Genomic DNA, 16,119 nt, shown 5'->3' with positions numbered 1-16,119 from the left:
TTAAATGTATAATTATCTGGAAATATATATTTTTTTAATGTCAGAGTCAGCATTTTTAAGTTGTCAGAAAAAGAGAGAGCAAAGTTTGATCAAAATGTTTTTAAAATGACCTAAAAACAAATCCAAAAAGGAAGAGGAAAAGTAGAAAATTATCATAAAATGTCTATGAAATTGCCCAAAATGTCAGTGAATAGAATTTTAAAAAGACAGAAAAGAAAACATTTAAAAAGTAACTATAACATGTCAATTTTTTTTTTTTAAAGCAGAAATCCTGAAAATAAAATTGCCAAAAATGACAGAAATTTATAGCAAAAAAAAAGGCAGGAAAAAAATTGTCATAAGATAAAAAAAAAATACTATATGTCCATAAAATTTGTCAGAAAATCAATATGCTGCATATTTTTGGGTTATGTTGCAGCCTTAATTAGCTCTTGGAACCTCAGCACATAAGACTAACCTAAAACACTTTTTCCTTCATCATAAAGTTCAAATATTTGTGGCCCCCGAATATTGTGTCTTTTTTGACAGTAAAGGTCGCTGACCCCTGGCCTAAGTGTATTAATAAGTGCTCCAGGGAGTGAAAGATGGGCAGAGGCAATGGGATGGAACAAAGTTGAAACAGTGCCTGGCGACTGATAAGGAACCAGAGAATGCTTTTTGGGAAGAATGGACGCTTTTCCTCCTCCGTTCTTTATCCCGCCCTCGCTTCCTATCCTATCATCTTGGCCAGGCTAATTGGCCAAAGCTGATAACAACTGATAAGTCCTCTCATCGGGCATAAAAACGAGAGCTGACATTTTTACACAGTCGTAAAAATAAAGCAGAGAATGTGCCATAAACATGGCAGCATGTTTGTGATGTGTGTGTGTGTAAATATGCTTATGTCTACCCTTTAAAAGTGTGTGTGTGTGTGTGTGTGCATCTTTTGGCTTTGTCTGGACGGGAAGAGGGAAATGTGTGTGCGTGGATTGTGTCCATCCCAGACGGGCTTTCATTCCGAGCTTATCAGAGCCAGCACAGTCGTCGTTGTGTGGTTGCTTTCTGCCATTTTGACCCTTAGCAAACAAGTGTATGAAATGAAAGTGGATGAAAAAAAAAAAAAAAAAAGTAGCGCAATAGATTTTTCTTTTCTGACATGCAATCTCACAGTCGAGAGTGTGTGCATGGGAGGGACTTGTCAAGTGCAATCTCACAGGTGAGAAAGGCTTCTCGCTGACCCGCGCCACTTGTTCCGCTCCAACAATAAAAGAAAAGGTCGCCTTATTCCAAGCTTTGCTGCAAATATTCTTTTTCAACCCGTTCTGGATGATGTCATGCATGGCTCAGGTCTGAGGAGGCCATATGGAGCGGCCGGCTGTGTGTGGACTGGACCCGACTGGTGAAGGGTCTGCGTCTACACCACACACCCCCCCCCCCCCATGGTGCTGTCTAACAGGCTGGACATGTGGCTGAGCATCTGTCCCCCGGCGGATACAACCGATACACACTCACTGACCCGGTCGAGCCGCACGAGATAAATATTGTCTTGCTGCCATTCGCCATCATCTTTTTCAACATTCGGTCACTAAAAGTTAGCACTGGGCAGGACAGTATAAAAAAAGTACGATTGAATACTCATGGAAGAAATTGAAAATTCATATATTCATCTGTTGTTGATAAATTAGCATTTTCAGCAAGTGAGGCAGTTCATTACAACAGCCAGCAGATGGCACTGTGTTTTATTTTGTTTGTTTTCAATCATTACGCCATACTGTATGTTAGCAGTAGGGGTATAATGCAAATCGATTTGAATCCGATAATTGTTTTTAATTGAACTGAACTGAGTCGAATTGTATCCAAGTAGCGATTTACTCTTACTGATCTTCTATGGGGTGCAACAGGGCATTAACTGCTCATAAATGTTTGTAATCTGCCTAACAACAAGTGATGTGACCAGCAAAAAAAAAAAAAAAAATCTATTTTGTTCACCAATTTGTAAATAAATAAAAGAAGAAAGTGAACGACTTGGACTGACAATCTCCTGACAATATATCCCCCCCCCCCACTCAAATCATCCTCATCCAGAAGCTTTCATCATATTCCAAGCAGGTGGTATCCGTGGAAACAAACAGCAGCAAAAAAACGTTCACAACAGGGAGCGCGTGGGGCTTGGAGGAGGAGAAGATTTGAGAAATGTGGAACGATGAAAGGGAGACGCGACGAGGGGATTGCCGAGAAAATCTCTCACTCCCTCATCAGCTTCGACTTTGAGGACAAAAAAGTCAGACCGTGACATACTTATTGCTCGCGCAAACTCAACTCTTGTCTCCTTTCATCTTTATACTGAGAGATATTCCTTGGAATGAAGTGCCACATTTACAGTCATTTACTGATAATGATATGTTGTAAAATAAGAAAGCCGGAACACTTTTGTTGGAAAAAGTTTTCCAACCACTGCTCTAACTGGCACCCGAGCAGCTCATCAACACTTGATGTGCAATTGCACCAACAACTCATTCTTGCCTCCTTAATCATAATTTTGAGCTTCATTTGACACAAGCACGCTTCCCCATAAAATAATCCTCGTGCGTTCGTATGCAAATCTGCTGCTGCTCGCTCACGGAGCACGACGCTAAATGATGAATGAAGCGAACGGGGCCCGCCTATACTGTACTTTGGCAACAAAGCACACGTTTGCCACACTCAGCACTTACCATATGGCCCGGGATTGTTGGAGAGAAAAAAAGACATTGAGGTTCACACTTTACAGGCCTTTCCCTTCTAATCAACACATCCAAATCTTGTCAAACGGAATTTTCTGCCCATGCTTGCGTTTGAAGGCAGCAAAATAAAAGCTCTTCTCTGTTTCGGAGGATCGTATTAAAACGTGCCCCAAAGGTCAAAACTCTCGCAGATTGTCAGTACAAAAGCAATGAAGTTGCATTCAAGTGGTAGTGGGAATAGTTTGAAAGTTTGGCATATCAGAGCTTAGAAGTTCACAAAATAATTGGCGGTAAACTATTTTGTATCATTTAAACGTACATAAACAGTTAGCTTAGCTTTGGGTCTCTTATTATGAAATGATGATTGATATGATTGTGACACACCATAATATCCAACATTCCTGCATAAATAATGTTTGTTTGTTTGTTTTTTTAAACAAAATGATTTTTTTCCACCCCAAAATAAATTAGCTTAAACATTTATAGTCATAATATTATGATCGTCATATTGGAGCGTCGCAGGCCCCTAATATAAATTTCAAATATAATATCAATAAATGGAGAGAAATACGATTCAAGGGTACGTTTCAGGTTTGAGAGGGTATTATGAAATATGAATGAACTTTTCAGGCAACTCCTTCAAAAAAGATTATACACATCAATTAGGGCTGTGCATCTCTCCAACAACAACAAAATGATTTCATACGTCTCAATATATTTGTGGAACAATTAGATTTGATGCACTCATGTTTTTAAATCAGAACTGATTTTCTGATTCAAATCGTTTTTCAAAACGTTACACCCGGAAAAAAAAAAAAATCTCCAGGTCCCCCGAACCCAAAAAGTTGCTCTCTCAGTTTTCCTGGTCATCTTAATCCTCCTTCTCACCTGTGCAATCTCGTACAGCAGCTTGTAGTGCTCCTCCCGCTTCTGCAAGGTGCACAAATTGCAGCCCATCGCGGTTGCCAAGGAGACGGCGCGCCGTCCGTCGGAGTGAGATGCTCGCGCGCCTGAGCTCCCCCCGGCGCTCCTGCTCCTCGGCTCCCCTCTCGCATCCCTCGGAGGATCCCCCCCACTCTGTGCAGACACACACACACGTATCACTTGACTGTCTTTGGAGCGGGCGCGCGTCCCCCTCGCAGGATTTGAGCGAAAGCACCTGGCTTCTTTCTCACGCTCTTCCTCCCCGGCCGCCTCTTCCCGTGTGGAGCCGACGCTGGCGTGCGAGCCGACTTTTGGCTGGGGCGGACACACCTCCTCAATATGGGCTTCCTTCTCATTGGCTGGGAGAGAAACGGAGGGTGGAGTGCAGAATGTGAGCGTGGTTGCAGGTGTGTTTGCAAAGAAAGCCGCGCAATCTCTTTGTTAAGCCTAACAAGTGTCTGACTGTTTAATCGAGTTAGAATCAAGTGCGCGCGCCGGGCAACTGGATTTGGCGTGGAAATCGATCTCGTTCGCATTCAATCAGATGCCCTCCTGCGCTGGAGGAGGCGCGAGGCCCGCCATAGATTTGCAGTCACCAAACTCGACACTTTGACAAGGGCAGCGCCGGACTGGGCTTGACACGCAGGAAGAAACACAGACCACTATTGATTGGCTTCAAATTAACTGGCCCCACTACACTTATGGTTGGTTGGTTGGGGGGTGGGGGGGAAGCAATATTCACGCCATTCCTGCAGTGTCTGCTTTGTATTTATGGATCAGGATTAAATATAAATGAGATTCTGGTGAGTCCATATTATCTGTAAATCATTCCCTGTTAATTGGCTCTGTTAAAGTTACCAGGCTTGTGCACAAGTCGGCCCTCCTCCTTTCTAAGTACTGAGTAAAGTTACTTACTGGATAATGCCAAAGCTATTCTATGGGCTAACAAACAAACAGGCTAGTGGTACTGGCTATATAACAGTTTGATACAGTTCTGACATAAGGTTGTTTTAATTTTTTTTTATACATTTAATGTGATTATGACTTCGACTACAATTTCTTATGACAACTACTACTGCTAAGATAGCCGAAGTTATTGGACGACACTGAAGTTGGTCCGCAGCCTAGAGAGCTAGCGGGCCTAGCTATAGGCCTACAAAGTTACTACGGTCCTAACATATGTTATTTTCAAGGTGTTTCTATTTGTCATTCAATTATTGATTGTGATTACGACTTTTAGTAGCATTTCGTATGACTACTACTACTACTAAGGTAGTCTAAGTTATTGAACAACGCTGAAGCTGTTCCGTGGGTTAGCGGGCTAGCAGGTCTAGCAATGCAATTGTTTACTGCATTCCTGACATATGGCAGTTCAGGTGTTTCAGCTTATTTTTTTTTATACAAATATTTACTGTGATTATGGCTTCTACTACCACTTTTTATGATAAATACTACTACTAGTACTCTACTACTACTGCTAAGTTAGCCTAAGTTATTGGACAATGCTAAAGTTAGTCCGTGATTAGCGGGCTAGCAGGCCTACCTATACAATTGTTTACTGCGTTCCTGACATAAGACATTTTCAGATGGTTCAGCTTTTTTTTTTTTTAACACAAATATTTACTGTCATTTTGGCTTCTACTATCACTTATGATAAATACTACTACTACTACTACAGTAGAGTGCAGGCCAACTTTGGCATTGTAAATAACTAACAACTAGAGAGCTAGCAGACCTAGTTATCCAATAGTATATAAAGGCCCTAATTTGTTGGAATTTAGAGGTTTCTGGGGTTGGTGAAAGACTCTGTTTGGTAACCCGGTGGGTAGTAGGTGATGTCTGGTCGGTGCTGGATTTCACTTTCTTTTCTTTGATCCTTCCTCGGGTCTCCTGACAACCTCACGACTCCAGCTGGATTCTGAAGTATTCGGTTTAGGTGAACGGTATGGGATTTTTCATAGGTTTTAGGTGAATTAATGAGTACACACACTCACGTACATACTAAATAAAAAATAAAATAAACGAGAGAGAGAGAGAAATGATGATGATATGTCGAATCTGTAAAATTACCGAATGAACAATAGTGAGCTAACTCAAAAAAAATATATAATAAAAAAAAAAATTATTATATGAAGGCCCTGACACAAAGCATTTCGGCTTTTAAAAAAAAAAAATATATATTTACTGTGATTATGACTTGTACTATAACTTCTTATGACAACGACTACTACTAAGATAGCCTAAGACAGGGCTAGGCAAGTTCGGTCCTAGAGCGCCGCAGTCCTGCATGTTTTTTGACGTCTCCCTCCTCCAACACAGCTGAGAGGCTCTTGCAGAACGTAATGATGAGATGATGATTTGAAACACCTGTGTTTGGAGGCAGGAGACACGGAAAACTCTCTATAAGACCGAACTTGCCTATCCCTGGCCTAAGTCAACAAGCTAACAAGCTAAAGGCTCTCTATGCAATAGTTTACAACAGAAGGAAATGGCCATCGCACACAGTCTAAAAAAAATACACACATAAAAAGTAGCTGAAGTCTGTAATGCTTGTTTGTTGGGAAAAAACGTGTTAAAAAGATAACAAGTGATGATGCTAACAAAAGGGGAACGTGAAAGCTCCTGCCCTATACCTTATGTTGCTAACAGGGTTAATGCAGGTCACATTGATTTATGTTTACCATGAAATAGAATTAGGGAACTCCCTGTCAGCCCGCATGACCAATAGCTGTCACGGCCAAGAAGACGATGCGGAGAGCGCAGATGCGTCATCTTGCTTATCACCAGTCATGCAGGTACGAGGACCATAGCGGGGCAGTCAAGGTCGTCGGAGTGCAGCCAGATACAACCCCGAGATAACACTTAACCCTCCCCGCCACTCACTTTCGGATGAGGTCACCGCCGTTTCCTCCTGACGTCCGAAAGGTGACATCACCGGCTAATGAATTCCCCTCCCCTTCCTTTCAATTCATTATCTTTTGTCCCGTACCCGATCGACAACTTGCGAAGATCCAGGCTAATTCTCACTGGAGGAATCGTAAAACGGTAGAGCTGTGGCATTTCATCAGAAGGTGATATCATCGTGCTCATTTATGACCTCCGCCATCCATTTTTATTGTTCATATTGCCCTCTTTCTATCATCTCTCCTTCAATTTTATCATCCCCTTTATATTACGCCACTATCGCACACACACACGCATCCGCCTCAGACTCTTGTAAAACTTTACAAACGACGAAAGTGTTGAAGGTCTGCATCGGGAATCATCGTACCCCCACCAGGAAAAGTTCAAACGGCCTCCCTTCGCTTGGTCATTTGCGACTCCGTCAAAGGTTAACCGAAAATAGCTCGCCGCGAGGCCGACGTGTTGCACTTCAAAGGGAACTCGCGGCACTGAATTTCCATGACACGCAATCTGATTGATGGGGGGGAAAAAATGCCTTTTAAACCTCTTCAGGTAAAAATGCAGTCAAGTGGGGAGACCCTTTTACGTCCTTCAGGATTTCTCATGTTGCCATCCTCAATAAGACAAAACCTTGGTGTAATTCAATTAAGTCTTCAGCAAAGCAGCCTTGACTTGCAACAGACGCACGTCTCAAAGGCAACGGCGTGAGAAGAGCCCGAGGGTGCCTCGCTCACGGCTCTCACTATCTGCAAGCCATCCATTATTTACCACCGTGAGCCGTTCGTCTGGCTAAAAACACAATTAAGACTGTACTCGCCAGACAAAGCTAGACGAGACGGAGGGGAATTACTGTAAAGTATGTTTTGCCATTGTATTTCCCGTCCTCGTAATTACATTTTAACTATTAATTACGGACTAGTAATGAGATGCGATTCTCACGATGACTGTATGTCCCCCCTTGTAGTCACATTTGGGAAAAATGACTGTAAAAAGAACATTTAATTACTGAATTAAAGAAACAAAAGACAGGAAAGACAATGCAAGGAGATAGCATTGAACACGTTTGCATTGAGCTTAACAAATGGCGGCGTTTTTGTTCCAAAATGTGCCAGTTGAGCAAAATCATTTATCGATGAATGCAGAGAAGCTGCCACCCTCATTGTTTCAAGACAAAATGTGCATTATCGGATCACGCAAATCAGTGCCGCTTGCTTGATTGGCTGAGCAAGACTGCAGAAAGTGTCCATGTTTCAGAAGCGGAGTCACCTGATACCCGTTTGGGGGCTGCCTCAGTTCCGCTTCATGATGCAACACAGCAGTTGTAAGCACCGCACTGCCGCCTGGACGGCGTGGAATCGGAAACCGGGACGGACAGTTGAGAGGACAAGCTGAAGACCAAACTGGCCTCCTGACAGAACACCGTTTGAATATCTGGGACGTGCTCAGAAAAATCCATCCCCAATCACATGCATGAACTTTTTACAGTACAAAATATGATGATAATTGCCCAAAAGTTATAATAATAGTTAGATATTGCTCAACCCCAAAACATTTTCTTGATAATATGTTCTATAACATATTCTTGTCAAGAAATATTTAAGGATGACTTCCCCTTTAAAAAAAAGTGGCAAAATTATAATATCTAACAGTGTATTCAAAGAAATTACACTGACAACAATGTATACCTGATGGTAATATCTTGCAACCGTACGGTTAAGTTCTACGCATCACCGTATGGTTTACGTTATACGCTTTACCGTACGGTTTGAGTTTTACGCATCACCATACGGTTAAGTTTTACGCATCACCATACGGTTAAGTTTTACGCATCACCGTATGGTTTAAGTTATACGCTTTACCGTACAGTTTAAGTTATACGCCTCACCATACGGTTTAAGTTATACGCATCACCATACGGTTTAAATTATACGCATCACCGTACGGTTAAATTATACGCATCACCGTACGGTTAAATTATACGCATCACCGTACGGTTAAGTTATACGCATCACCATACGGTTTAAGTTATACGCCTCACCGTACGGTTAAATTATACGCCTCACCGTACGGTTAAGTTATACGCATCACCGTACGGTTAACTTATACGCATCACCGTACGGTTAAGTTTTACGCATCACCATACGGTTTAAATTATACGCATCACCGTACGGTTAAGTTATACGCATCACCATACGGTTTAAATTATACGCATCACCGTACGGTTAAGTTATACGCATCACCATACGGTTTAAGTTATACGCCTCACCGTACGGTTAAATTATACGCATCACCGTACGGTTAAGTTTTACGCATCACCATACGGTTTAAGTTATACGCATCACCGTACGGTTAACTTATACGCATCACCGTACGGTTAAGTTTTAAGCATCACCGTACGGTTAAATTATACGCATCACCGTACGGTTAAGTTTTACGCATCACCGTACGGTTAAGTTATACGCATCACCGTATGGTTTAAGTTATACGCATCACCGTACGGTTAAGTTTTACGCATCACCGTATGGTTTAAGTTATACGCATCACCGTTCGGTTAAGTTATACGCATCACCGTATGGTTTAAGTTATACGCTTTACCGTACAGTTTAAGTTATACGCATCACCGTTTGGTTTAAGTTATACGCATCACCATACGGTTTAAGTTATACGCATCACCATACGGTTTAAGTTATACGCATCACCGTACGATTAAGTTATACACATCACCGTACGGTTAAATTATACGCCTCACCGTACGGTTAAGTTATACGCATCACCGTGCGGTTTAAGTTATACGCATCACCAAACGGTTTAAGTTATACGCATCACCGTACGGTTAAATTATACGCATCGCCGTACGGTTAAGTTTTACGCATCACCGTACGGTTAAGTTATACGCATCACCATACGGTTTAAGTTATATGCATCACCATACGGTTTAAGTTATACGCATCACCGTACGGTTTAAGTTATACACATCACCATACGGTTTAAGTTATACGCCTCACCGTACGGTTAAGTTATACGCATCACCGTGCGGTTTAAGTTATACGCATCACCAAATGGTTTAAGTTATATGCATCACCAAACGGTTTAAGTTATACGCATCACTGTGCGGTTTAAGTTATACGCATCATTCTTCACTTTTCCTTACCACCAGCGCCAGCTAATTCTCTGGTATCAGCAGCTTTTTTTTTTTTGTTGCTTCGACCACCTCAAGGTCGCAACTCTGAACTCTCTGCTGGAGTTTGCTTCAATCCTAATTACAGTTCATGGATGTGCAGAGCCACACAGTCCCGCTTGAACACAAACACCGTGAATGGCACGCCACTGGGCTGCTGGCATGACCCCGTTGTGTTAACCCAGTGGCGCGACTCCAATAAAAGCCACGGCAGAAAGGCGTCCCCCTGCTGCACTAATGGCACAAGCGGGTCCTCTTAAACTCCCAACCGCATCTGTGCCAGTATTGAACCGTACACCCCTGAGTTGAGGGAAAGTGTCACAAAAAAGGCAGGGCAAGGAAAACAAATGGAAAGCAGATGAAGAGACGAGAGTTTTCAGGGATGCGATGGCTCATAGCCGTGTTAATACCTCAACCACGTTTGTACCCTTGACACGGAATTTAGACTCCAATTGAGTTTAATGCCCGCCAATTTGGACAGCGATGCGCTCACATTGGGCTTCTGCCGGGGAGTGTCGAGATACGGTCAGGGTTGCGGCGCATGTCAACAAGTCCATTGGAAAACCATTGGGGGGCCGGGGTGGGGGTTGACTTCCATCTCTGTGAGGCCATCATCCGGTGCTTCAGATGAGCTCAAGAAGGCCAAGCCAGCTGTTCCTCCATTGTCCAGGTGCTTAACTGGATTACAGGGGGGGGCGCAAGGCCAACACACACACTCACATGGCCACACGGGGACACACTTTGACACAAAGTGTTAACCTCAAACTTAAAAGGCAGATGGGGGAGCACAAGGACTCATCTCTCGCCGGTTTTATGGAGACACGACTCAGGAGAGACTTTCCGGGCCAAACCAATCAATCCTGAAAGATTATACAATTTGACACACGGGTTTTCCTTCATTTTCCATGCAAATTTGATTCCCGCTGGTGAATTAATGCCGCCTTAATCTGGTACGCCACATTCTGCGATAAAGAAGGGTACAGAACGAGCGCTTAGGTCAGAGGGCGGAAGATTAGTCATGTGCCGCTGAACTCCGAGCATTTTCGTCTCACTTCTTGGTTCCAGCTGCCCGGGTTCCTCTCCCTGTCTAGTTCTGACTGGATGCAAGACATGCTCTTGTACGGGGAGATAAGGACAAGCCGTTGTGTCCTGCTTCTTATCCGAGAAAGGGAAATAAGGAAGGAAGACGAGGCCCCAAAAGCGGACATTTTGTGGAAATAGCCCGTAAAAAACACTTTGACAGTCTTGTGTGAACAATAAGATGAGAGTGCAAGTAAGTGAGGGAACATTGATCGCGGGCCCTTTGCGGACCAGCAGTCAATACGAGTAATAACCTTTTGTTCAACACTTGCACTGAAGTATAATCTATATTTTCGGGTTTAACAGTTAACTATGAACAAACAGCTTCTCATTAAGTGCTTCCTATTACGCTTCATACTGACGACGCCTGCGGGTATTTTACAAGCGTTTTCCCTTTTCTGCCCTCACAGATTGGCTACACGTACACGTGATTGATCACTTGATTGGGTGGGCGGGGCTCAAGACCTCCCGCTGGGCCCTATCTACAGTCAAAGTGGCTAATAAAAACATTTACTATTCCCCTGACGGCGATGCAAAAAAAAGTGAGAGTTAAAAGATAGTTGAATGTCTAATATGGAGCATTTTTCAACATTCAGATCCGTGGTTTTTAACGTAGGTGCGATCAAACCACAGGGGTTCAGCGAGTCAGTCTCGGTGCACTTAGTAGTCGACTTGTGCCTGTTGTGATGATATGTGAAGAGGGTCTTCTACCCAGATTTATTTCCTCACTAGAACTTTTATCTGTGGATGTGTCTTTGTGAGTGCTGTCGCAATTTCTGCTCGTGTCATCACAACAATAGACCATTTGTCTGTGGTTGAAGTCAATGTGTATTGAATGATGTCTGTAAAAGTCTTATCTCATGTCTGGTGAACTCCGGGGTGGGCTGTTTCCTGGGGGCTTGGGGGTTTTGTGGTACCGCCCTTCAAAATAGTATAAGAATGTTGTGAGTCTGCGGTAACTTCGCACTAATGAGAGGCTGCAGCAGTTGTCTGGATCTCATTTGTGCCCGGGATATTCTGTAGAAATAAAAGCTTCGAAGTGACTGTTCATCGATCTCCAGCCTACATTCGGATAACCAACGTTCTCAGAAAACGAACATGCGGAAGAAAAAGATTCTTTTCTTCAACATATGTCATGTAATTTTTTTTAGCCTAAGAACACTTGTCAATGACTTTAAGATCACATTTTACCAACCAGTGCCATGCATCTGTCTTGTTATGGATTATGGAGTGATGCTATATACTAGCGTCAGCCTCCACACACATGATTTGGTGCATGAATGACCTGGCAGGTCAAAAGGATCAGATGGTGTGCGTCTTCACGGTGCTAATGAGGACTGTCAAGGAGTGGATATGAGCCACCCACATCAACTTCTTTAACCAACTCGCTCTGGGTCAAATGGACATTCTTAGTATGTGTTTACAATCAGATCGATTTTTTATTTTTTTTAACACCATTTAAATACTTATTAAGGAGACATAAGCCTGTCAAATAGGATTGGACTTGTCATCCACAGCCCCTGTGCTGTTGCTTTTAATCAAATCACTCTTAGCAGACGGATTTTTTTTTTTCCTCCGGGTGGGGTGGGGGGGGGCATATGTCGTCATGGCAACCCTGCAATATGACAGAGCTGATGACAGAGGGGTTCTAAGAGGAGATCTGTCAGTGAAATAGCGCCCATTCGCCGGAGACATGCTCTAATGATGTGTGAAGCAGCACGCGGCGCACACACAGTAAGACACTTGATTAGGTACACCTCCGCAAACTTCGCTTGTTTTGTTCTGGAAGAAAAGAGTGTCGATTTAAAAGGCGCCACATGTCTCATGTCCAAGAGTTGTCAGAATCCATGTGTAGTGCAAATCGCCTGTCTGCCTGCCTCTTTGCACCCATCTTGCTCTCGAGCGTGCATGGGTGCGATCAACAAATTGGGGGTGGGGGGGTTATACATGGAAGAGTTGCTCAAACTTTGTGTTTGGATTACAAACGCTGAATGTTGACATTTCTACGGTTTAAACTGCAAGAATGGCACCGTCATTTGGATAAGGACTAGAGTTCAGACCAAAAATCCACATTCGCTATTCATATTGACATTAGCCACCATATGACCGAATTAACTCTAATGGGTTTCTCGTTGTACTTTTGATGAAAAACACGTCATAGTCCAAAAAAAAAAAGAAAAAAGAAAAATATAGTTTAATCAAAGTGCACTTGTATAGGGGTTTATCTTCTGATCTATCCTATATTTATTATTTATTTAATTAATACAAATACAGCCTAAAGCAACACATGAACACATGGTAAGCTTAACCTTTGTAGTATAAAAAAAAAAAAATCTTACTTTAACTTCAAGGAACCTTGGCCAACAGAAAAGAATGTTATTTTCTCTTTGGCTCCACTTTAAATCCATCTACGTTGCTACTGGCCTCATGCTAGCCAGTGCTAAGCTAGTTTGTCTTTCAGGTCCGGCATCCGAGTTTGCAAATCCACTTTTGTTTGTTGCTAGCATGGTTGTTAGCCGGCCAAATATTCCCATGATGTCATGGCGTACCACAGGACACTGTTAGCTTGTGCTAGGTGAGCATTCATGGTAGCGCTCGAGAGTGGTTACGATACTACTTAGCAGGCAAAACTTTTTGTGTTAGCCTCGGTTGGTCCCACTCTGGCCCACTGTCGTATGGTGTTCCACAGGGGTCAGTCTCGGGGCCCCTGTTGTTTTCATTGTATTTGCTGCCAACGGGTTCCATCTTAAGGAAACATGGCTTTTCCTTTCACTGCTATGCAGATGACAGTCAGATGTAAGCAAAAAGGCCAGAAATCACCATTTTGAATTTCAATAAAAACAAAACAGAAGTTATGATGTTTGGTCCCATGCAGTGGCCTATGTTCATCCCACCTTTTTGACCTTGGCCCCCTGGTGCTTTATCTAAAGCTCAAACTTGGGTTTTAAATTATGCCTCTCCTTTCACATCAACTATAATCCATCCTTTTGTTTTTCAGCCGGACTCCTGTAATGCACTTTATTTTGGAGTCAGCCAGTCCCGCCTTCAAGCATCTCCAGTTGGTCCAAAATCCTACTGCTCATAGGAGGGCGCAAACAACTCAAATTCTGGTCTCCCTTCACTGGCTGCCTGTTCACTTTAAGAGCTCATATTACTCACTGGCACTGCTGTAAACATGCCAGTCCACTAGGTGGTACAATCAGCTTCTGTGACCTTGTAACAGCATTTCTTGCATGTCACTTTCTTCACCCATTTAGAATACAAGAAAATACAATTAATTAAGCATTCATGAGAAACAATAAAAAATGTTATTAAAAAAACTGTGTAATGTTGCTCATGTATGAACATCCATAGCTATTTATTCCTCTTGTGAGGCGAATGCGTGTCAATAATAAATAATGGTCCGGTATAATTATACCCTGCCGGTACCTAATATGGATTTATATGTTTCTTGTTTATAAGCCTTTGTTGCCTTTTAATAAGTGTCACAGGTCATAAAAGCGGTGTCGCAGGGTCAAATGAAGCATGAGGTCACCTCGACCTGCATAGAATACACAGGACAATACATTAGGTACACCTGCGCCCTCGAATGACATTCAAAATAAGAAATTCTACCTTAACTAGTCTCGTTTTTGTCAGAGAACTTGAATTAAATGGAGAAATAAACAGCATGCTGTATTATTTATCACGATTTTATGTGCGGGATTTACTAGTCAAAATTACAGCTTTTACTAGGCAAATAAAAAAGCGTAGGAGGACATTTATGAGGTTGCATACATTTTCGTTAATGTATCCAGTGATGTGAAATGCTGAGCGCCCGCCTGCCTTCCTCCAAGCAAACGCATGCACGTTCACAAGGATCAACATGGAAAATCTTGTGCAAATTTTCAAAAGGTCTCGACCCACCGGTAACGGCTACATACACACATAGGTCGATAACACCATTAGGATGGTAGGTTTGAAGGTAACCTTGTTTCGGAGTGATGCAGCTTGATAGAGATACGTGTTGTGTGTTCGCCTCCTTCCTCGAGGGGATGACTTGCTGACCCCTCTTGTTCTGACCTGAGAAAAATAGGTTTCTCATTACAACGTCGCCAACTGAGTTTTGCTCTCTCGGTTTGATTGGGAAGGAAGTGGTGCTTATAGGCAGGAGACTTAGCAGAGTTCATCATTGTGAATTCAGTTTCATTCCTCCTGTAAGATCATATTTGCTCTCCAAGGAGCTCCTCAGCTTCTGGTGATGTATCACCGTCTGACCGTATTAGGCCAAAGCCTGTGACCTCTGAACTCATCCTAACATTTACCCCAGAGACGTGACCTCTGTCTGAAGTGGTCAACAAAAGGACGCAGGTTCTTTAGACTCCGCGCATTAACCTTCATTTGTTTAGCTTGTCTACCCTTAACGACGATTCATTGGAAGGAGTAACCGAAGCTTCCATAAATCGATAAATAGATGTTATTTATACGACACCGACTCGACTCTCAGCATTCAATTCAACTCTTTATTTATAGAGCATTTTTAAAACAATCATTGCTGCTTTTCTCAAGATGTGACCAAGAACAGCAGTGGCCCCAGAATTCAACCCTGTGGAACACCATATGTTCCATATGCATCCATGTATCATAAAACATACCTTAGTAGCAATATTCAAAAAATTACATTCTTACTGTGTTTTTTAGACGAGTCTTCTTGAAGCCAAGGTAAAAAAATTTTTATTTATATATTAAGCTCAAGCATTGCTTTTGATTTTATCCATTAGATGAGTGATTTACTTCAACTGAAAAATACTATTTAAAAGCAGAAACCACAATATTGCAATGAGGTCAGTGTGACATTGTGACACACAGGAAACGTGACATAACATCAAACAATGATCAGAGACAAACTGAATAATGAATACAAACTTACCGACGAGACAACCATGCACACCTGGATGAGGCGTGACTGGCTGGAGAGAGCTGATTGGTTGACACAACAGGGCTGATGAGAACATGAGGAAACAGGGGAAAAAAAGCTAAATCAAAACATACAAAACTGAAAAATTTGAAGGCAGCTAGATGAAGAATCAAAACAAAAACAACATGACTGTAGTGCCAATTGTATATGAATTAATACTCTAAACTAAGTTAAGAACTCAGCAGAAGCGAGCAAAGGACAAAATGTGTCCTTGACGAAAGCGTTAATCCCTCCTTTACGTATATATTCTCTCCACATTAGGGTTGACTTTGACAGTTAAATCCCTCGTAAAGCATCCAGTCAAGCTTATCGAAGAACGCGTCCGTCAAACAGTTCATGTGACATCATCAAGTTGATTGGGTAACAATAAGGAA

At 42.4% G+C, this 16,119-nt stretch overlaps 1 protein-coding gene across 2 annotated transcripts in view; it reads right to left on the bottom strand.

Annotated features, from left to right (window-relative positions):
• The window catches only part of pdzrn4 (PDZ domain containing ring finger 4), a 31,860-nt gene extending 15,741 nt beyond the window's left edge, over positions 1–16,119 (bottom strand). The window contains exons 1-3 of one of the 2 annotated variants that reach the window (XM_077545471.1): positions 15,698–16,119; positions 14,758–14,850; positions 3,591–3,985 (exon numbers count right to left, since the gene is read on the bottom strand). In XM_077545471.1, the coding sequence (XP_077401597.1) occupies positions 3,591–3,985; positions 14,758–14,850; positions 15,698–15,782 (573 nt within the window). In that variant the 5' untranslated portion in view covers positions 15,783–16,119. Of the gene's footprint in view, positions 1–3,590; positions 3,988–14,757; positions 14,851–15,697 lie in introns of those variants that run through there. The other variant, XM_077545473.1, reaches the window with a different exon arrangement.

Source organism: Vanacampus margaritifer, chromosome 15, assembly GCF_051991255.1.
Source record: "Vanacampus margaritifer isolate UIUO_Vmar chromosome 15, RoL_Vmar_1.0, whole genome shotgun sequence".
Classification (NCBI taxonomy): domain Eukaryota; kingdom Metazoa; phylum Chordata; class Actinopteri; order Syngnathiformes; family Syngnathidae; genus Vanacampus; species Vanacampus margaritifer.
The sequence above is the reverse complement of the archived record's forward strand: the minus strand, read 5'-3'. Positions and strand labels throughout refer to the sequence as shown.